Source organism: Pyxicephalus adspersus, chromosome 10 (assembly GCF_032062135.1).
Source record: "Pyxicephalus adspersus chromosome 10, UCB_Pads_2.0, whole genome shotgun sequence".
In the NCBI taxonomy this organism is placed as follows: Eukaryota; Metazoa; Chordata; class Amphibia; order Anura; family Pyxicephalidae; genus Pyxicephalus; species Pyxicephalus adspersus.
Window position 1 is genome coordinate 55040347 of NC_092867.1, and position 22624 is coordinate 55062970.

A 22624-nucleotide genomic window follows, 5' to 3' on the forward strand; every position below is an offset into this window, starting at 1 on the left:
AAATGAGTAATACCTTATATTTATATATTTATATATATATATATATATATATATATATATATATATATATGCTACAACAATATGGCCACCTGGCTGTGTTTTGCTATGATGATTGGTCGTCTAGCGTTTGCTCTGAGCAGCCAAGTGGGCCTGGTTTTCATGATATGGCATAATAGATCCGCCTACTGTGGGGAGGGGGGTGTCGGCCATTTTCTTGTAGCCCAAACAAGGACTATAAAAAACAAATACGCTTTTCCTAGTTTCTGGCTGCTGGTGGGGTCTGTGAGTGTTACCCCAATGAGGAGGAGGAGGTAATAATGTTTTTCTATTATGAGAGAAGGGGTCCCTGCATTTTCTGTGGGACAAGTGGGGACCCTTTTTTTTGTAGAACGGTCACTCCGGGTTATCGATTGACTGACCTGTCAGGCATACAAGTTCTGTGATGGGTGTCGCTTAGGCATGCCACCATCTTTTCCTGTTGCAGGAAAGTATGACATGCAATACTGTTTTGATATCACTATATAATTTTAATGTAGTTATCCCAGTCATCCAAACTGTTATTTCTTTGAGAAAACTGGGATGGCCCTGACGTAGTTGGGGATGATTATGCCATTGTTTTTTTACATAGCAGGTCGTTAAACGTATAAAGTTTTACTCTGCCGGCTCAATGAGGAGTACAACCTACCATTGGCTGATAGTTGTCTGGTGGCCCTGCCAATTTCCTTAGCAACCCAATATTTACATTGACAACGATAATGTGAACTACATGAGATGTAAATTTATATATTCATAAAATTAAGGAAGAAACTAATAGTAACACTTTACTGGAACACCGGCAACATCCATAATATAATGTGGAAGTTGCTGCTGGAATCTGCCATTAGGCCTTTAATTTAGCTGAACAGAGCATATCCCAGCAGGGCCATCACACCTCCAAAACACATTGGTCCTTCCCCAGCAAGATCTCACCCCCAACACACACATAGAGACTGGTCTTTTTCCAGTAAGATTGTAGTAACTGCTTCATTTATTTTCTTATAAAAGTATCTATTTTTAGCCCATTGTTAACCATGATTAACTCTTTCCTTCCCTTCATATCTTAGCTATTCTGTGTCCAGCAAGGTAACAAGACTATAAGGTAACAAATCAGCTATCAATCCAATGTGTTTCCTACAGATGGATCCAGTCACAAAAACACACCGGAGAGCTGTCCCCATCCTCTGTATACCTGAGATTCCAAACCTGAAGACTGCAAGGTGCTGCTGTACAAATGTCTCCTCCATTGGCTTCCGTAGTAATAGTACAACTTTCTGTTTTGTCTGCAGTGACTCTCTGAGACTGAGATATATATGGTGTTATGGCATGTGTGTATATATATATATATATATATATATATATATATAGATTATATATATATATATATATATATCAGATCTGCGGTCTGCTATGGAATGACCATACCTATTTTTGGATGGGTGGTTCTGACTCTTCTGTTCTGTTATACCCATACATTCACAAACAGAGTAATCCCAGGGGTTTGCTCAATCTATGTTGACACTATTTGAAACATACACTGACCTTTTATCTTATATATGCACCCTTAATAGCATCTACCTGATCCTACTGAGGGATCACCTGATGGTCCCGCGCGGAATCCCAGGGATACAGACAACAGGGGCATTTCTCCAGGGTATTTCTATTATTAGATCCATCTGTTGGGAACACACATTTTAAAGCTCAACTGAAATCTAAACAAAACTTAGGCAAGGCCATTGAATAGAGAGTAAAAAAAGTAAACTGATGACTCTTGCTTAATATAGGCATTTTATTGCTCTCCAGAGCAAACAAAAAATTCAAAGAATGTACAGCGGGGTTAGAGAGTACTATTGATCTACATGTTAGAATATTAATCCCTCTGCAGCAATTTAACACTTTATTCAACATTACTCTACAATCTACCATGAATGCTACTGATCCTCAATTTGCCTCCCATTTTACTTCAGAATCAAATTCAGACTATTAGGCTTGGCCTTTATGTCACTCGATAACCGCTGTCCCACCAAAATGTATGACCTGATACACAAATACATCCAGAACCTTTATCTCTGCTTCTCCATTGTTCTACCAATGACCTTACTCATAACCTCTTCCCAGTAACTTCTTCAGGGATTCTCTAAGGCTGTCTCCAATTTCAGGAACACCTTCCTTATCCCACCAAAACCACACAGTAATGCTTGCTAGTGATGAAATTCTGGAAGGAAGTTCTGATGGAAGTTCAGAAACTTTCAGAAAGCAATTATCTGGTATTTGGAGAAAGGATTCAATGTAAACAAGGTGGCTCACAACTGCACCCTAGTGAACCATTCCTTGGATGGGGAAGTACCAGAGATTTTTTTTTAAAATTTTCCCCTTTTCTCCATCACTTGGGTGTTGTTTTATTAATATGTTAGTTCTGGTTTTAGTGACTCATCAGGAGTGGGGATACTGGATTTACAGTGTCGTTCACAGGCAGAAACTAATTATCTTCTGTGCATAAATGTTCCATGGGAATTTTATCATAAGGATAAGAATATTGAAAATTTTTTATTTTTTATATATTTTATGTATATATCTTTGACTAAGAATTTGATATATGATGTGTCCTGAGGAAGCCCTTTTAGGGTGAAACACGTCAAGGTCAAAAATCCAATTAAAGCAATAAAAGATTAAATCTGGCAAGTTGGTTTTAAAAACCGTTGTATGTATACTTCATAAAGGTACCAGAAAAGTCCCAGGGAGAAAAAAAAAAGGTTGGTGATGCATATGCTATTAATTTGGGAATGCGGTACCAATTAGCTAATTTCCCCATGAAAAAAAAAACATGTTTTCATCTCTGCTATCTGTAAATATCGTTGAGAGTGAAGCCAGGGCTGGTTTTAGGGTAGTGCATACTGGGCAACCGCCCGGGACCCCAACTGACAGAATGGCAAGGTTAAGAGAAGCTGGAATGCTTTGCGTTTGGGGTCCGGATTTAAAGGTATGAGCATGCTCGTTTTTAAGATTGTAAGAGCAAGTTACAATCATACTCATAGCCTGACCCATACAACATTTGGCATGCACCCAGTGCTGGGACTTTTGCTGTGCTGATACTATCAACATATAGCTGGCAGCCCATAAACCAGGTGAGGCTTCCTTTGCAAAATGCTGTTTTCCCAAGATGTACAGAAATCACTGCCTGACAAATGTAGGGGACCAATGGCTTAGAGGAATATGATATTACAATCCAGTCCACTGAGAGTGCTGGGACTCCCTTCTCTTCTAATAAGATCACATTATTACATCCTCCTCACAAGGCACACACTCTCCAAACTCACTCCCCACCAGTTGTTGACAATAGAGAACAAATCTACAATGTTCAGATTTTGCTTAGTTTGGCTTCAACAAAATGATTGTAAGCCCCTGCCTGCAACCCCCCCCCCCTTTACCAAAAAAGGATTTGCCCATATTGGACATCATTCACTAGAGATCAATTCTTTTCTCATTTTACTTTCTTTAGCAGAGCCATTATTTTGTAGTTCAAATTACAAACAGTTGCAGATCTAAACAAAGACATATGAAATAGTATTTAATATTGATTACATAAATGCTTTTATGTTAGAATGATATCAGAGTTTTGATATTATACATATAGTCTTTGTTTACAACTGAAATACTAAAACTGTCCTCAGAATAGGAGGTTGGTGGCCATTTTGTTGTAGCTTTTTTTTGTTTTTACTTCTCAGTGATTGGTTGGTCAACTTCACAGGAAGTGATATTGATTGAATTTAGATGAGAGCTCAGCATAGCACATACAAGAATTACCAGGAAATGACAGCAAATTCATTTATTAGAACCCATTTCGTGGAGGTGTGACTGTGGACATTGTGTGCCCTGCGAAGCGGACGTAATAATGTCTTTATTGGAGGAAAAGGAGTCCCAGCACTTCTTGTGGTCTGGATGGGGGATCTCTTTGGTTCCTAGTATACAGGAGGTGGGGTTTTGCCTTGTTGCACATGTGAAACCAGCTGTACATTGGTAGGGAGTGCATGAGGAGGATCTAAGCATACTCCAGCTGATCCATATTGCATGTTCAGGTCCGGCTGTCATTTTATACACTACCCAACTGCCCTGGGACTTGTAGGACCCTCCTGGAATTTAAAGTAGACCTTGTGCTAAAAATATATCTATTTTGCATGCAGAATTAGAAAAAGTATGTAGGAGGAGAAAAGTCAGCATACATATATGCTTTACCCTGTTTTCAGACTGTGACACCATTCTGGTAAGACCTTGGGAAAGCTATTGGCCCAAGGTCTTGTGAGCGGAAACTGGGGTGTCTTATTTTGAGGTTTTGGATACTTGGCAATGATTGGGCACTCACTAGAGACTCAGGTGCATAAGGACACAGGAGGAAAAGGAAATTTTATTTAATAACTATTTTTATCTACAGGCCTTTTTGTTTGCCTTCTGTCATGGCTTGTGCAGGAAGGGGTTGGTGATGAAGGGGACTTTAAATGAAATCCCATAGATCTAGCCAGAAGCTGAGTGCTAGAACTCTCATTCTGTCGTGCTGGGTTGTGGAAAATAATTCCATATTGCTGGGCAGAGTAGGCTGCCGCCTGACACTATATCTACATAGAAGGACATAGAGCAAAATAATTGGGTAGGGTAAATCTAGTGTTAGTTCAATGTGATCACTTATGCTTTTTTAAAATGGCATTTTCATTTGTAATAATTTCAATCTTTTTCAGGTTATATTTAAAACACTTACAAAAGAGTAGGAGTACATAGGACACCAGGATCGGTAGAAGGACGTTATAATGGAGAATCGGCAGCCCCTCACATCACCAGGTAAAAGGAGACTTTCATTTCTTGTTAAGGAGAGAAGAGTATTGAGGATCCACCTAGATACACACATCCTCTGATGTAAAGACATAGAAACAATATATTGAGTCAGTGTGTGTTTCCTACAGATGGATCCAGGAATACCCCAGAAAGATGTCCCTGTCCTCTGTATTCCCCGGATTTTTCACAGGGACATCAGGAGATCCCACAGGAGAATCAGGTAGGTGAAATAAAAAATACCAACATTTCTCTATGATTGTTGCCTATGCTTAGATCTAATAGTGTGTTCCATTTAAACTTGTCTTTCAGGATGAAAATCTGATTAAAATTGAAGTTAAAGAGGATCTAGTTGTGCCAAATTTGAAGGTTGATGATCCATGTAAGGAGGAGGAGATCCCCCCAAAGATCAGCGCAGGTGAGGTATAAACACTAACTCCAGAAAAGAGTCTTCGATTTTCTTTGTTCAGTCTCTACAACAATCTCTTTTTCTCCCCCCTCCTCTGACAGTAGACATTAATGGGGGAACAGTGTGTGCCCAGTGAGGGGAGTAAGGAGCCATCACCCTCTATTAGACTCTGGCTCTCCTACTCACATCATGTCATTGTGTGTCACCAGCCAAAAGACGTGACCTGTCTCCCCCCCCCCCACCCACAAACACACTTTCTGGGGTCTCTCATTCATCTCAGTACAGGGGGCTTCACTCTCATCTTTATTTACAGACCCCAAAGACACTCAGAATGATGTCAGAGCTGAGGAGGTGGAAGGACATGTGAAGATTAAGGAAGAGAATACTTCTTTAAAAATCAGCACTGGTGAGTGGAAGATACCAAAAACCATCCACAACGTTTGGCTGATTAGTGTTTTTTTTTTTTTTTAATTGGATTTGGGTCACATACATTTGTTCTACATCATGTAAGGCGCTAATCTGCGTACAAAGTATTATTATGATGGTATTTGACCCTCGCAAGGTTGGCGCACTTTGATCCTAAATCAAATGGTCGATGTTTTAGAGGCTGTGATGTCATCAGTGATATGCTCTATATTTGGAGGACATGTCCTAAACTATCCGGTTTTTGGCAATCAGTACATAACCTACCCTGATCCCTGATGTGCTCTCCTACATCTTCCAGATTTGGAGCTCTCTCGGCCCTCTGAAAACCTGGCAATCTTTGTTTTTATGGCGGCTCAACAAGCAATAGCCAGGGCTTGGAGGACTAAGAGAGTGGCCTTCAGTGAAGTTAAGTCTAGACTGGATGTATTTATGGTAAATGAGGACCCGACCAGCATTTTGACTGACACCCATGACTGGTTTTTGGAGGTGTGGGACCCCTGTATTGTGTACAGTCACCCTACTCTCAGGGGCTCCATGGCCCTCTAAAAGCTCGCTGGCTTTAGTACTTATTTTGTATTCTGTTTTCAGTGGTATTCTGGAGGATCTGCAGGCTTCAAGCACAGACTTTTCCCCTTGTTCCTTTCCCTATTTCCTTATATACTGTGTATTTTATATTCTGTATTGCCTTGTTCTATTTTAATTGTTCGGGTCTGTTTTTTTTGTACTCGTGTGACTTTTTGTATTTGATTTTTTGCTACTATTCCCCAATAAAAATGATTGTTAACGAAAATGTAAGGAGCTGTATCCTGTGCATTTATTAAAGTAGTGGAAAAAGTTTTCCACTTGTACTTGATAAATTCTTGGTATTTATCTGCAGATAAATATGTATCAGACCAGGCCCCATATGTGTCAGAGAAGCACTTAACACCAGCTTGTTTGATATTTTATTTGGTAATGTAGTGTTATTGAGTGTGCTAAGTATGATTGGTTATGAATAGCAAGCTTTTTCAGAGGGTTCATCTGCTCTCCCATTTGATCTATATGCATTCCGCCTTTGCAACTTCATTCCCTACTTCCTGTGAAACTTGACAGACCAGACCTTAATTGTTAATTAATTGTTTAGCTGATGTGAATATATATGTCAGTATCTAAAACAGGCATTGCTGATATGTTGGGGGGGGGGGGGGGGCTTTAGTAGCACTGGTCTAGTAGGACTGTAATGCCCTGATTTTTAGAAATAATAATGAAAATTTTAGACCCGAATCTCTGATATGCCATTAACTGCAACGTCCATAGTCAGGTACCTAGCTCAGTACAACTTCTGAAACCTGGAAGTACTCTGGATTTTGTCATTCCCTTAATCAAGGAAGCATGTACAGTATTTTCTTACAGTTTAGCCTTCAGTCTTCTTGAACTCTTGATTCGTTTTGTGTTTCCCAAAGATGGAACCAACACTGGATGTGCACCAGAGGGTTGTCAATGTCCTTTCTATTCCCAGTACTCCACACAGGAACATGAGGTCCCATGCCATCAGGTACCTGGAAACAATAGTTGTAAAACATTCTACATAACAACTTCCAAATATATTAGTAGACCGAATTTGCCATCTATTTAATTCAAGTACCAACTGTGACCAAATTTTTACTGTAAATTCTATACTAGGTTATTATGATTTTGCCTTTGCATTTATACAACAATCAGCCATAACAATAAACCATTGTCTGTGATGGTTACATGATGGATCACAGCATTTCCCAAATGGCGACAGGGTCATGGACACACAAGCTTTATTGAATGGCTTTGTGTGTACTACTGTAGCTCTAATTGTCTCTAAAAAAAAAACTTGTGTAGCCACAGGTCAGTCATAGTATATACCAAGCATCGGAACTGGATTGTGGAGCCATAGAAAAAGGTGGCCTGGTCTAAAGAGTCAGAGTTTTATAGATCATGTGACCAGGTGTTTATCATTTACCTGGGAAAGAGATGGTGGCAGGATACTCTATAGGACGTCACATGGTGGTAGCAATGTGACTGCTAACATCTTTGTGCTAGTTCCACAGGACACCTTTAGACGTTTTGTGCCGTGATGGGTCAAAGCTGTTTTAGTAGCACAAGGTTTGTTGTGGAATTTTAGACAGGTAGTTTTCATGTTTGGCTGATCAGTATTGACTTTTAGAAATAAAACACACCTGCAACCATCTTTGGACATTGTGCAGACCATTTTCTTTTTCTTGCAAAATGCAGACCTGTACCTTCTGTGAAAATCTGTTGCTGTATGCAGACAGAGAATGATAATGTTGGTTTGGTCTTTATTACATTTTCTTAGCATTTTTTTTGCTTATCAGGAGGACACTCTGAATAATCCTAAAGTGGAAGTAAAAGAGGAATCAGAAGATCCATATAGGAGGGGTCATAAGCTGTGTGGGGAAGAGAAAATCCCTCCAGAGATCAGCACAGGTGAGTAATAAACACTATAGAGTTTAGTAAATAAACACTATAGAGTTAAACACTAGAATAGAGTCCCAGATACTCCTTGTTCAGTCAACTGCAAACTTTGAAATAGCTGTAAAGCATCATTCATGGATTCATCAGTGAGGTTCCATTACAGATTTGAATTCTTGTAGTGGTTTACCAACTATTACCAAACAATGTTGTTATGTTTGACAGAAAAATTTCTCACCCCAAGCCGATAAAGACAATCTAAATATGTGTTAGTATTTAGAAAGATCATATATTATTTAACCTCCTGAAAATTTATTTTACAGTATAATATAATAGTATGAGTATAATAAAGTTTGAAACACAAAATCATGTCAAAATAATAAATTAATTAAAAAAAAAAAAAATTTAATAATAAACTTTGACATGATTTTGTGCTTCAAACTTTAATATACTCATACTATTATATTATACCGTAAAATAAATTTTCATGAAAGACAATGTACTGCTTTTAGACATATAAATCCAGTGTATTGAATTCAATACGGGTATTTTGTATTAAATGCAATACAAAATAATTTGAAATTCCTGCCGTGCCCCTAGCGACGGCCGCATGCACAATTTCTGGAACTCCCGGCAGAAGGCCAGAACAGCCTGGGGACTGATCAGAGGAAGAGGATGCAGCCAGAGAATGGGATTGGACGGGCAGGACACTGGAGGATGCCAGCGGGACCAGGTAAGTCTTTATTTATTATTTTTTTTTTAGCTACCCCAAGTGTAGCTTGGGGTGACCGCTATCAGTTGTTTTTTTCCCCTGAGCCACACTTGGTGTTATTGGTGTTACCACCCAGTAGGTTAAACATGTTTAACCTTTATATAAATCTTATCATGAACCCAAAAATCAGTAACTTACTTTTGGTTGGCTTTACACCATATTTGGAAACATTCCAAACATTTAATCTGTGAATTGTTCATAAATCAGCTATGGGGGGGGAGGGAGCTAGCCATAATACCCGGGTGTGCTGCTGGGTTAGAATACAGTCAGAGCGGGTACATTAGCTTCAGCTTACCGGCATTTAACAGCGGAACACTCTGAGCTACTAATGGGAAAGAACTTCGGCATTGCAAAGTCCCAGGTGCCGACCCCAGCTTCTCAATCATCCTTGCAGCCATAAGGCAGGATGGCGGACGCCACTGAGCCAGATTTAAATCCTCCTTTCTCTCCCTCAGTGCAGTCAGTCTTGATAGCTCTTCCCTATCACTTCTTAGTGCTCAACCCAATGCTGCCTGCAGAGATTCGACCCTCCTGGAGCGTTTTAAACCAGTGGTCGACAACCTTTTTGGTCCTGTGGACCACTAAAATTACCACCTCCTGACCGCGCATTCGTGGAGTGTCACTCAAAGGGGGAGAAACCTTCCCCATAGTGACGTCATGATGACATAACCCCGCCCACTTCCCCATCGCAGCTTAGCCTGCGATGGGATAGTGGGCGGGTTGTGTCGAGGGACACAGCCCATCCACTTCCCTGAGCCAGGGATTTGTACGGGGGACAAAGTCTGTGCATCTGGCAGGGTGCTTCTTCTGACCTGAGCGTGGTGGTGCACCGCCCAGAGCCGCAGACCACCAAAATTTTCTCGTAGACCATTGGCCACAGCTGTTTTGAGCAACTGCTCCAGCAGGAATTAACACAAGCTACAGACAAACTGTCCTTCACGCTGACTAAAGAAAATAGAGAACTGGGCTCAAGAATAATGATTTTGTATATAAAATGGATGACACAATTACAGTGTTGGACTCCCATGAACAAGACATCTCTAATCTTCAATCTGATCGTCAGGCAACTTTACTGGGTTTGGAAGATTTAGAGAACAGGAATAGGAGACAAAACTTTAGAATTAGAGGACAGACAGAGTCTATAGTAGACCTACCAGGTTTTGTCACCGCCTTACTCCTAAATGCTCCCACAAAATCTTATGGAGAGATTAGAATTTGACTGTATTCACCATGCTGCAGGTCCAAGGAAACCAGAAGGGCCTCAGCTGAATATTATAGTTCGACCCATTTTCTATAAAACAAAAGAAGCAGTACTACAAGCAACTTAGAACAAGTGGGATCTTTCCTTCCAATCTCATACTTACCAAATATATAATGACCTTGCCCCCAAACTATCCAGACAAGAAGGGCCCTTAAACTATATTTCACATCTCTACAATGTCAAGATATTAAATATCAATAGGGGTTCCCCTTTAAATTGATTTTTCACTCACATTGGCCAGCAATGCTCAATCTCGACAATTGAGGAGTCACAGGATCTGTTTGAGTATTTAAAGCTTTGTTCCAATGCTGGGTGACCATGACCTCGTCCATTCCCAAAATTATAAGATTCCACCAATCTTCCATCGCTATGGGAGAATCACATAAGAAATGCCATCAAGCTGGGAAATCTCTGATCTCTTTGGAGGGATGAACATATGAAATCAGATTGCTGGTTTACTGACTGACTGAAACTGATAGTTTCAATCCATGAAGCCACAATTCAACTCAGTCAGATTTCCTTTTTTCATATTGATCGTTGCAGATATTGCCATAGGGAAGGATTCCTATTTGTCCTAAACACTATATTGGACATGGAAGATGTCGCCAGTATTGTATGGAACATTCTAGTTTGTTACATCTAGTTTGTTATACATGGTTACATTTTTTTGTTTTTCTCTTCATATGGCCCCTCTTAACCTGAAAACGTGATCATATTGGTTATTTTTACCAACCCTTAGTTATACGGATTTTCAGGTTCCAAGGTTTATCAGAGGCCTGTTTGCTCAATGCGGACAATGTCTGCTTGTGTTTTACATACTACATTGTAATTAGTCAAGTGGTCTTCTGTATTTCATGCTATTTGTTCCACCAAGCAAAACTTAAAATCCAATATAGTTGGAGCAGCAGCCACAGTTTGAGTAGTGCACACCCGGGTAAACACTGTACACCCAGGTTATGGTCCTGCCACTAGGCAAAAGTACAAACTGCTCATGCAGTACTTATCCTGTTGATGTTGAAACATTAGTTTATACTATTTGTTTATTTTCAGGAAACCCATTTCGTGGGTATACCTTTTTCCATGTTTTTTTCCTATCTATTTTGGTCCACACTTCATTTTCACATATTTTAGTGATTGCACAGACAAGTTACCAAATGTTGCGATGCCGCAAGGCTTGGAAATCTGGCTAGGTCCCACTATACCTTTGTTACACAGAAATTACAGGGACTAAATTCCCCTACATAAACGCAGGAAAATTTTTAATCATTTTGTGGCCCAGAAAGCACATGTAGTTTGCTTACATTAAACAAGATTTTCCACTGTGTCACGTCCAAAGTATTTTTATAAATGTTATCCTCAAGTGTTCCAATCAACTTTCCAGGAGAAAAAGAGAGGGGAGAAGCCCCCTTTCAATGTAATGAAGAAATAATTGACCCCACTGGCAGGTATTTAATTTTACAAGGTCAGATTTTTTACACTGAGGTGACTTTTGCTGCTTACTACGCTCCTAATACCTTTCAGATTCGGTTGTTGAAACATTTTTTCTCAATGGTTTCTAAACACACTAAAGGGATTCTGTTTGTACTTGGGGACTCTTATCTTATATTGGATCATAAGTTAGAAGCCTCAAACCCACATAAAAGAGGAAATCCTGACTCATTACAGTTTTTCAGATCTGTTGTCAAATCTTACTCAAATCTTACTGATGTCTGGAGAGAACTTAATCCTATGACTAAGGATTTTACGTAATATACTCAAATTCTTAAAACAAAAATAATATCCACACCGTGGTTAGACCACTCACCATTAATAATGTACTGTAAGTAATGAACACAAGTTTCCACCGAGTTTCATTGGCATTTGAATGATGCATTGATGGGAGATTGAGAAGGCGCTGGCACAATATTTCAAATTGAATTCTCATTCTATGGTTTCTCCCGTCACACTTAGGATGCACACAAGGCTATGATTAGGGGTACGTTGATCCAACTTGCCTCACACCATAAAAAGAAAACACTTCAACAAATTGCTATACTGAAAATTAAATTGGATAATCTTGAGGATCAATAAAAACGGAATCCATCGAACTGTGTTCGGTTGCAGTTACAGCAAACGAAAGTAGAATTAAATCTTTTATTAGATTATCGGGTGTAGAAACAACTAAGATGGTCCAAAAGAAACGTTTATGCTAGAGCATGTTGGTAAAACTGCTAAATAATACATCCACCAGAATACATCCAACCAAACTAAACTCCCTAATGGAGTCATTTTGGCAAATCCCTGTAATATGGTGGAGAACTGTCTTCACTAAATTATATGATGAGCCACAGAGCTTTCAAAAACAGAAAGCTGACAATCTGGTTGCAGATGTAACCTTTTCCTACTTTAACAGAATCTATGATTGAGAGATTGGAAGCAGATATTACAACAGATATATTAATGGCTATAAAGACACTAAAATGAAATAAATCTACAGGGCTGGATGGGTAAACAGCTATTTATTATAAAAAAAGCCCAATATCTTTAGCCCCCCCCCCCCCATCTGGCTAATCATTTCAATTTTCTTAGACGACATCCTGACCACCCTAACTATTGGTTCATGTGGCCATGATTCCAAAGACAGGTAAGGATGCTCTAGATCCATAAAACTATAGACCTATTTTATTGCTTAATATAGATATAAAGCTCCACAATAAAATTTTAGCAACCAGACTCAATCTTTTCTTATCGACCCTTATACATAAAGCTCCTGATGGCACTCATAAAGTTATTAGCTTAATATAATTAGTACAACAAAGGACATTACAGGGTATGCTGTTAGTCTTAGATTTTAATAAGGCTTTTAAATCTCTGTCTTGGAATTACCTATTTTATGTGCTTTCTAGATGGGGATTAAAATCAAACTTTCTGTCATGGCTTATTGCCTTATATTCCACTCTGATTGCACTCATCATATTTGTCTTGAACCTTTCCAATTAAGTGCAGTATTAGACAAGGTTGCCCCCTCTCCCCTTTGCATTTTATCCTGGCCCTGTAGTCAGCAAACTTTTTTAGCTACTAGGCCATTTTAGGAGGTCAAGAAGGCACACTAGGCCAGACTCTCTATCAAGCCCTGTGCAAATGGCTTCAGCCCCCACCAGGAACGCCCCTAAAGGGACATGCAATGCATACAGAGGAGAGGGAATGCCCCTGAAAGGAAATCCCTCCCCTCCGCAATTTGTACGGAAGAGAGGGAACGCCCCTGATGGCTTTTCTAAAGTACACTCTTTATTGGGAAAAAGAGTATTTTGAGCTGCCATACAATTATTATTATATGCGCTGCTCCCAGATTTGATCTATTTCAGGTACATCCATATGAAACATTAGATCTCGTCTCTAATATGTAATGGACTTCCTAAATTATGGGTTCTGGAACATGCATGCCTTGGAACACCAGTAGCCCCGAAATTGATCTCAATTCTTTACACTGAACTAAATAGAGTCACACGCTCTAGTATTCACCCATACAAAGTGCAATGGGAGAAGGACCTAAAGAGTACTAAACCTGATACAGAATGGTTCAATATGTGGGCTAGAGTCAGGACTTGTTCACAGAATGTTAATACAACAGAATCACAATTCAAAGTGATGATGAGGTGGTACATGGTTCCAGCCAGGTTGAAGCATTTTTCTCCACATCACTCAAGTCTTTGTTTCAGGGGGTGTGGAGAACTAGGTACCCAAATACATGTCTGGTGATCATATCCCTTTATAATTAGATTTTGGGGTAGTGTTTTTAAACTATTGGGTACGGTGTTCCAGAAATCTAGAGATCCTTGGCTACCACTGCTTCATTTCAAACCTCCCTGCCCAGTTTAAATTATGCTCTTTCATTCTTTTAGCGGCAAAACAAACAATGGCTAAACACTGGAAAAAACAGTTGGTTCCATACCATGAGGTGGTACTTAGGGTAGACAATACATTTTTTAATGAAAAATTGTCTAGTACGAAAAGTGATTCCCATAACAAATTTGCTAAAATTTGGGGACCCTGGCTCCAGTTTTCTTTATCTAATGTGACCATATCTTCCTTAGCAAACATATAGTAAACAGATAGTTCATTATTTAGGTACTTGTAGATGTACGAGGGGGTGCTTAGAAGAAGTTCCTGGCTTTGCTTAGAAAGAAGAGAGCCAGAGTTATGAAATAACACATTTATTCAACATATTCCCCCCTGAGACTGATGCACTGACGAAACTTCTTCGGCCGCGGGGACCCGTTGCGGTGCCATTCCTTTGACTGTTCCTTGGTTTCAGGATCATAGATGTGGAGCCAGGTTTTATCCTCAGTCACTAACCCAGCCAAAAAGTCCTGTGCAGCTTCAAAATTGGCCAAAATGGCTTTGGATACTTCAACTGGTTCCTTCTTCTGATCACTGTTCAAGCATTTCGACACCCATTTCGCTGAAAGCTTGCGCATGTCTAGGATAGTGGTGATAACAAACCCAACACACTCCCGTGAGATGTCAAGTATCTGGGCTATGTTTTTTTGCGGATATTTGCTGGTCCTCAATAATCAGCTCATGGACAGCATTGCAGGTTGCCCAGTCAGTTGAGGTTGGGGGTCGCCCACTGCGGGGCTCATCTTCAACGGTGATGTGCCCAGTCTTGAAACGAGATATCATGAATATGACAGTGCTGTAGAAAGGACACTTCTCCCCCAGTGTTTGTGACATCTCAGTGTGAATGTCCTTTGCTGACTTTCCCTGGAGAAACCAAAACTTAGAACTTAATACTGTATTAGATTATTTCTAAGATTTGGAAAACTATTTTTACTAGCTGACCACCTAGAACTTACAGTGTTTATTGTTATTTTTTACTGGTTATACTGGTTGTAATACTGTGCATTATATTATATAAGAAGGACATGTTTTTTTTTATTATTATTTTAACCTATTCCTTTTTTATGTTCCTTTAAAAATATCCTAATAAAAAATATTGGAACCATAAATCAGCTCTAGGAGTAGAACTACCACTAGCTACCCCCTTTTTTTTCTTTCAAAAGGTCAGAACAAAAGCAACTTGGAGAAACATGCCATTAACTCTGCAGATGGGGAAAGAGATTCTTCAGGAGGAAATCCCATGACTCATCCAACTCGTTCCTCCATTGAAGATGTGAGCTCTCCTGTTAACTTTCATCCAGTTTTACATCATACAACTCATAGAGGTGGTGGAAAATGTCCGGGTTCTGAGCATGAAGAATGTGTCACCCAGAGAACTTACACAGAAGTGGAAGCTTTTATGTGCTTTGAATGTGGGAAATGTTTTGCTCAAAAATGGCTCCTTCAGAGACATCAAGCAACACACAGCAGTGAAAAGCCATTTTCATGTTCAGAATGTGGCAAAAATTTCATACAGAAGTCGGATGTTGTCAGACATCAAAGGACTCATACGGGAGAAAAGCCATATTCGTGTTCCGAGTGTGGCAAAAGTTTCTCTTGGAAATCCAATCTCATTACTCATGAGAAAGTTCACACAGGGGAAAATCCCTATTCATGTCCACAGTGTGGAAGATGTTTCCACCAGAGAGCCCATCTTGTTTCTCATGAGCGGAGTCACACGGGAGAGAAGCCATTCTCATGTTCCGAATGTGGGAGGTGTTTTAAGCAAAGAATCCATCTTATTTCACATGAAAGGACTCACACAGGGGAGAAGCCATTTTCTTGTACTGAATGTGGGAGGAGTTTTGCTGAACGATCAACTCTTGCCAAGCATCAGAGGTCCCATACTGGTGAGAAGCCATTTTCATGTTATCAGTGTGGGAAAGGTTTTTCCCAAAAATCAAACCTCATTACTCATGAAAAAGTTCATACTGGGTTGAAGCCACATTCCTGTTCAGAATGTGGGAAATGTTTTAGCGAAAGGTCCACTCTTGTTAGCCACGTAAGGACTCACACATCAGAGAAACCGTTTTCCTGCTCCGAATGTGGGAAATGCTTTACCCAAAGATCCCATCTCATTTCACACCAGTTGACACATACCGGTGACAAGCAGTTTTCATGCTCTGACTGTGGGAAGTGTTTTTTACAGAAATCAGATGTTGCCAGGCATCAAAAGATTCACACAGGGGTGAAGCCATATTCCTGCTCTGAATGTGGGAAATGTTTTTCCCGAAGATCAAATCTTACTGCACATAAGAAAGTTCACACAGGTGAAAGGCCATATTCTTGTTCGGAATGTGGAAAGTGTTACCGTGAAAGAACGGTTCTGGTTGGGCATATGAGAACGCATTCGAGAAACTGTTTGCTTGCTACAAGTGCAGCAGATATTTCAAACCTCAAGCCTGTCTGATTTTGAATCAGCTGAAGCCCTCTTACGCCATGGCAAATCTCACATGGGAGAAAAGCTGTATTCATGCCCTGAAAGTTGTTTTTGCAGAAGTCCTGCTTTACGTCACATTTCAGTTCCCATGGAAGGCAGCAGGTTCCTCTGCCTTGAGCACATGTACTTCCCTGAAAATTAAAGGACGGGAGATAGTTGGCCATCCTCAAATGGATTGTATGAGCACCAAGATACTTCCGCTCGCCTATTGTTCCTCAAAGTAAAAAAAAAGTAGGACCTGCTCACAAGTATGTTTTTTCTAGGCCTACCTGTTAAGCAAATGAGATATGGATGTCTATCTTCTGAAATGACCCTGCAATTAAATAAGTGTTCCTAAGAAGTGTACTTCTATTTCTTTCTGCCAGATAGGTGCTTTGTTTAGTTGAAATCTTTCTTTGATTGACACTTGAGTGTGTAAGTCTGTTGGGGTCTCCTAGAGCTCTAGTTCATCCTCCATATTTACATACAGAATACAGCAGTAAGCGGGATGTCAGCTGAAGCAACCAGTGAGAGTTGCAGTGTACCAAGGAGATTGTCACTCCTAGACTTTAGAGTGGTGTTAAGATGGTAAGAATGATGTATATTCCCTCTCTTATTTTGAGGCCACTTTTTTTTTTTTTAATGGGTCACTTTAAGCAAATCTATGAAACACCATCTTAAAATAAGTACTAGACTTGTGCTTATGTAATTGTTATTTAACATGTCTGAGCAATCTTAAAATGTTGCATTCTACAACAAAAATGTCATATATTGAACAACAAATGAGGAAAAAAACCCAAATACTGCCATTGTGGTCTCAAGGGCATCAGAACATTGAAGAATGAGAGCAGAAAAAATCCAAATGGTCCATCAAGTCTATGTTTTTTTTCATCCACACAAAATCAATCATCTGTGTCATGTATGATGCAAACATAAGACAAAAACTTTATCCAAATCAAATATATAAATTTCAAGTACATGTTTATTTTTTTTGTCTGTCGAAACTGTCGATTCTGTACGGGCGGTTGTGTGATACACACTTACTTTCTATTCTGTAGAACCAGTCGAACAGCCACAAGGTTGTCTATTGAGCAGTTCAGCAAATAAACTTATCCCAGATTTCAACCTGCCACCTTCTTATTGGACACTAAACCGGCATGAAAACTTTTAGGGCAGTAAATCGGGAGCAGGTGATATCAGAGTGTACAAACATGCTAATATAGTTTCAGGGGATTACCACCTGACCTGCTTAAAGATGAAACCTGCTTGGCCAAAAAAGGAAGTAAAGGACGAGTTACTAGTACTATCCGTGGTCTTCTTGCAGCTGACTCCCCCATCTCCCTCTTGGCTTACTATTTCTTAATTTGAAGTGTGTCTCTGTAAAATGGCCATCATAGAGTAGCAGGCTTTGCTTCTACATTTCAAAACTGCTCCCTTGACAATTGAAGAGGTAATGATCAAGAATTGGTAGAAAAGCACAGAAACATCATATGGATAAAGTAGAAGCAGGGGGGATACTTTCACTATAGATCTTCAGGTACGGCTTCCTTTTTAGCTTGGAGAACAGTGATCAGCTTAATAGTGGCCAACTGTAAACATCACCACTATAAAGCTGCGTACACACGTCAGATTTTTATCGCCCAATAATCGGCATCAGCCAGATATCAGGCAAAAAAACTGGCGTGTGTACAGTCGGCGTCGTCCATCGTCCAAACGACCGTCCTGGCGGATCCACGGACGATGAACGACGACCGAAACTAATGCAAGGGAAGGGGGAGAGCGCGCAGCAGGGTGCCGCTCCGTCGCTCTCCGCCTCCCCTCTACATAGAGCAGAACGGTGCTGTATGTACAGCACCGTTCATGCATCGTGTAGTCCTTTGTCGTTGGAAAGGATCGTGAAAGATCCTTTCCAAAGACAAAAATTGCACGTGTGTACGCAGCTTAAATGTATAGATACTAACATTTCAAGGGAGCAGAGCCTTAAGGTGCGTACACACTTCCAATTTTTATCGTTCCAATCGAACGACGAACGATCGATTGGGCAAAAAATCGTTCGTAAAAAAGTAACCAACGACGCCGACGAACGAGGAAAGTCGGTGTAAACGAACGACCGGACCGTCGGATCGGATTGGACGACGATCGTTGAACATCGTTCGTGTGTACGGTTGTTCGTTGATCGTCCATGGTCTGAGCATGCGTTATGAACGAACGTGCGTTCACTTTCCTGTCGTGCACATAGTTTCTCTATCGCTTAAACGATCGTATCTATTGTGTGTACAATATCTACGAACGATCGTGTCGTTATCTCTATGTGCAGGATCGGTGCTATACGATCGTTCGTATATATCGTGCAAGATCGTTCGTCGTTCGTTTTCCAACGATAATAATTGGAAGTGTGTACGTAGCTTTAGATGATCTTGCACTGTAGTTACTAAACTAGAAGGTCTAGGCACTGAAGTTTTTTTTTTTTTGGGCAAAGCAAAACAAAAATATTTCAGGTTACTGCTATGGTGCAACTAAAGGTGCGTACACACTTCCAATTTTTATCGTTCCAATCGAACGACGAACGATCGATTGGGCAAAAAATCGTTCGTAAAAAAGTAACCAACGACGCCGACGAACGAGGAAAGTCGCTGGAAACGAACGACCGGACCGACGGATCGGATTGGACGACGATCGTTGAACATCGTTCGTGTGTACGGTCGTTCGTTGATCGTCCATGTTCAGAGCATGCGTGATGTAGCTTTACACTTTTAGATATTTTTAGAAGACAAAACCATCCAGGCCCCAAGTAATGCAGTTTGCAGTATAAAACATGTTTGCACTCTCCTATACAATGACATGTTTGGGAAATGGTATCCTCATACACACAAAGGCCATGCAGGTTACAGCTGTTGAGGTCCAGTATCTTTGATATATTCTTTATAATCTAATTTGTTTTTGGATAAAAAGTCCTTGAACTAGCTACTTTGTCTGTATGTTGGAATCCACAAAAGAGGAGATTTAGAAGCGGGATATTTTAGTCACTAATGACGACTTCTTTTACTAAGGTCCTAAGGCACCCAAAGTAAAGATTCGACAGAGCCTTCTGCCTGAGTTCTTATTAAGTTAATGTTTACTTGTGTTTATATACCGCTTACATATTTTGCAGGGCTGAACAAAACCCATAGTCATGTCACCAACTGTTCCTCAGGGGCTCACAATCTAATATCCCTACCATAGTCATGTGTCATTAACACAATCCAAAGCCATTTAACTTACCTGCATGTTTTGGGATGTGGGAGGAAGTTCCTGGAGGAAACCTATGCAAACTCCTTGGAGAGTGATCATGGCCAAGATTCGAACCTGAGATCCTGGGAAGTACTGCAAGGGTCAGAGTGCTATCCACTGAGCCAGCTGTGCTCCCCGAGTTGATACAAATGGAGCTTGCACAGCCACATCTACTGTACAAAGGAGAGGTAATGCACATTATTGTTTCTTATGGAATGGCAAACTTATAGTAGGCACTGATGGACCCACACTGTGGTGTAAGGAAAAACAGGATGACTTCATGAAATCTAATGGGCTATGTGCCTCTCCTTCTATTGCCTAACTTTTCATCTGTATTATGGTGGAACCAATTATCAGATAAAACAGCATCAAGGTGCAGATAAAACAGCATCAAGGCATTGCCTCCACCAGACCTTTGAAGGTATGTTTTGGTATCAGTCCACAAGATATTGGTGGTCACAAAATACCCATTAGTACCGGATAGAATGTGATAGGAAAAAAGACAGGAATACAGGGGAAGCTGTATTGCCTGTGATTTTTTGTAGTTGATCTTTTCTCTATTACTGACTTACTATATCTTGTTCTGCACTGTGTCTCCATGTGGAGGCAGCCATTTTGTTAGAAGCAGGGCTTTGCTTCCTCATGTTAGAGCCTCCAGCAAAAAGATCAGAGAGCAGCACAGTAGTGACAAGGCAGCAGTGCCTTAAATTTCACACTAAAGATAAACCTCATTAGGAAGCGCCAACATAGTATGCAGCACTGTACAAAAAAAAAAAAAAAGGGTTGCAGATGACAATCCTGCATAAGAAACAAGAACAAACCTTAAAACAGGAGGAGAGGACACTGTCCAAATATGGCTTACAACTGAAGAGATGTAGCTTTGAGTCTGAGAAGTGTCAGCTAAATACACACAAGAAAAACTCAATTGGGGATCTATCTACCTGAGAAAGGATTTGTATTTGTGTCTTTCTAGTCAAAAGATTAACACAACTATGTGATCCAGCACTGCCCTGTCTACTGTGTTTCTCCGAAATGAAGACACATAAAATAAGCCGTAGCAGGATTTCTAAGCATTTGCGCAATATAAGCCATACCTCGAAAATAAGACATAGTGATAGGCGTGGCTATGCATTGTACCGGCGCTGAGCGGTAAAGAAGACGGGCAGCCCCATAAACAAGGTCAGCTCCCCCTGTCAGGTCCCGGTCGTTCTGTGCGTGCTGCAAGCTGAGGCATAGAGGGAGACATAGAAAGTGAAAGTAAAAGTCTCCTCAGTAAAGTGAGGAGCAGGACGCTCTGTTTTAGGTATTATGTGTTCTCATGTGTAAAGCTCTGGCTGCCATTTTACTCAGTACTGTGAGTCTCTCTCCCCAGCACCAACCAGCAACAGCCTGTGGGTCTCTCTCACCCCCCCCCCCCCCCACAAACACCAGTAAAGCTGCTGTTTTCAGCCCTGACCAGCTACAGTCTGTGGGTCTCTCTCACCCCACACAAACACCAGGGGATAGGGGAAAAGCTTCAGCAAGCAGTCTGCTACTGAGCCCAGAGAGATGAGCTCTTTTGCTCGAACATGAAAGATTGGGGCCAATGGTTCTAAAGGAAATAGAGTTGCAAGAAAATCAGGAGGAATTCCAGGTTTGAAGAGTTATGACGATGTTCCAGAAGAAGACAACTTAACTATATTTGAGTAAATGTAGATTGTTGTACCATACAAGACAGTGTTTTATTTTCGGGAAAACACTGTAGTAGGGAAGGAGACCAAAATTTTCTATACTGCAGAAACTCTTACAGGTCTTATCTTTTCATTAGCCTGTGACTGGACAGAAAAGGAGACTTAGTGGACTAAAACTATTTCTCCATCCCTCTCTATTTTCTCCTGATTGACCGATTGCTACTTCTCAGTTTACCTTTTACAGTGACAGTTTAAGGCAAATATGAAGTTAGGTTCTTCCCTTCTTTTTTACTCTGGTTCCTTCTGTTGGAGTAACCAGTGCTGACAATTTAACATGAATTCAACACTTCTTAATAGTGTAGGACCTTATCATATACTGACATTACCCTCCTTGGCCTAGTCGGTAGTGGTCATCAGAAAATTACAGATGTTCTTAGCAAAGGCTCAAGCTGACAACTAGTTGTAACTAGTTGAATGTCCTCTATAAAATGTAGAAAGTTGAATAAGTTACCGTCAATAAATGTGTTTCTTCAATCTGCAAGAACTGACAAAGTGAGCCCGCTCCTATTCCCCCAATCATATATAGTCACCATTTGAAAGGTTAACCTTAGTTTCCTATTGCTTGAACCCAACACTTGTTTTATATTAAAACACCTCTTTTAAAGGCCGAGCTGAAGAGTAAGTAGCAATGAAGGCTGCCTTGAGCATATTTGCACTGCCTTTTTGGCCAATAGGCTGAAATTGAGAAAGATTCTGCTTGGTGCTAGCCAGAGAAGAGTTTAAATATACAGCCAAAAAAATTACAATAAGGGACCAAGATGAAATTTTAGACTATTTTGCACTTCAGTTTTGGGTCAACAGTTTGGTGAAGCCCCCTTTCTGTTTCACAATGACTGTACTCCTGTGGAAACCCAGCCTAATTAAAACAAACTGTGACCATTTTGGTGTGAAAAAACTCAAGTGGCTTGCACAGAACCGTGACCCTACTGAACACCTTTCGAACAAATAAGAATGCCAGTTGTGCCAGGTATTCTCATCCAACATCATTACTCAAAAATACTGTTTAGGCTAAAAAGGCACAAATTTCTATGGGAGCGCTCCAAGATAATGTTGGAAAGCAATTCCAGAGGAATGGAGGCTGTTATATCTCCCAGTGCTCTGTTAGTGAGATCTTCCAAGT

The 22624-nt window shown here is 40.3% G+C and overlaps 1 protein-coding gene across 11 annotated transcripts; it reads left to right on the forward strand.

Moving 5' to 3' along the window:
- Nucleotides 1-229: 229 nt before the first annotated feature.
- On the forward strand, nucleotides 230-16865 carry LOC140339743 (uncharacterized). Of its 11 annotated transcripts, none has more exons than XM_072424589.1 (9): nucleotides 230-311; nucleotides 1104-1138; nucleotides 4767-4866; nucleotides 4989-5080; nucleotides 5170-5275; nucleotides 5580-5672; nucleotides 7135-7226; nucleotides 8038-8149; nucleotides 15210-16865. In XM_072424589.1, the coding sequence occupies exons 3-9, from the start codon at nucleotides 4836-4838 to the stop codon at nucleotides 16493-16495; spliced, it is 1812 nt and encodes a 603-aa protein (XP_072280690.1). In that variant the 5' UTR covers nucleotides 230-311; nucleotides 1104-1138; nucleotides 4767-4835; the 3' UTR covers nucleotides 16496-16865. The 11 variants fall into 11 exon arrangements, with proteins under 11 accessions (XP_072280690.1, XP_072280692.1, XP_072280686.1 ...); XM_072424585.1 differs by having other exon boundaries at nucleotides 246-311; nucleotides 1104-1256; XM_072424588.1 differs by lacking the exon at nucleotides 1104-1138 and adding an exon at nucleotides 1177-1256 and having other exon boundaries at nucleotides 293-311.
- The last annotated feature ends 5759 nt before the right edge of the window (nucleotides 16866-22624 follow it).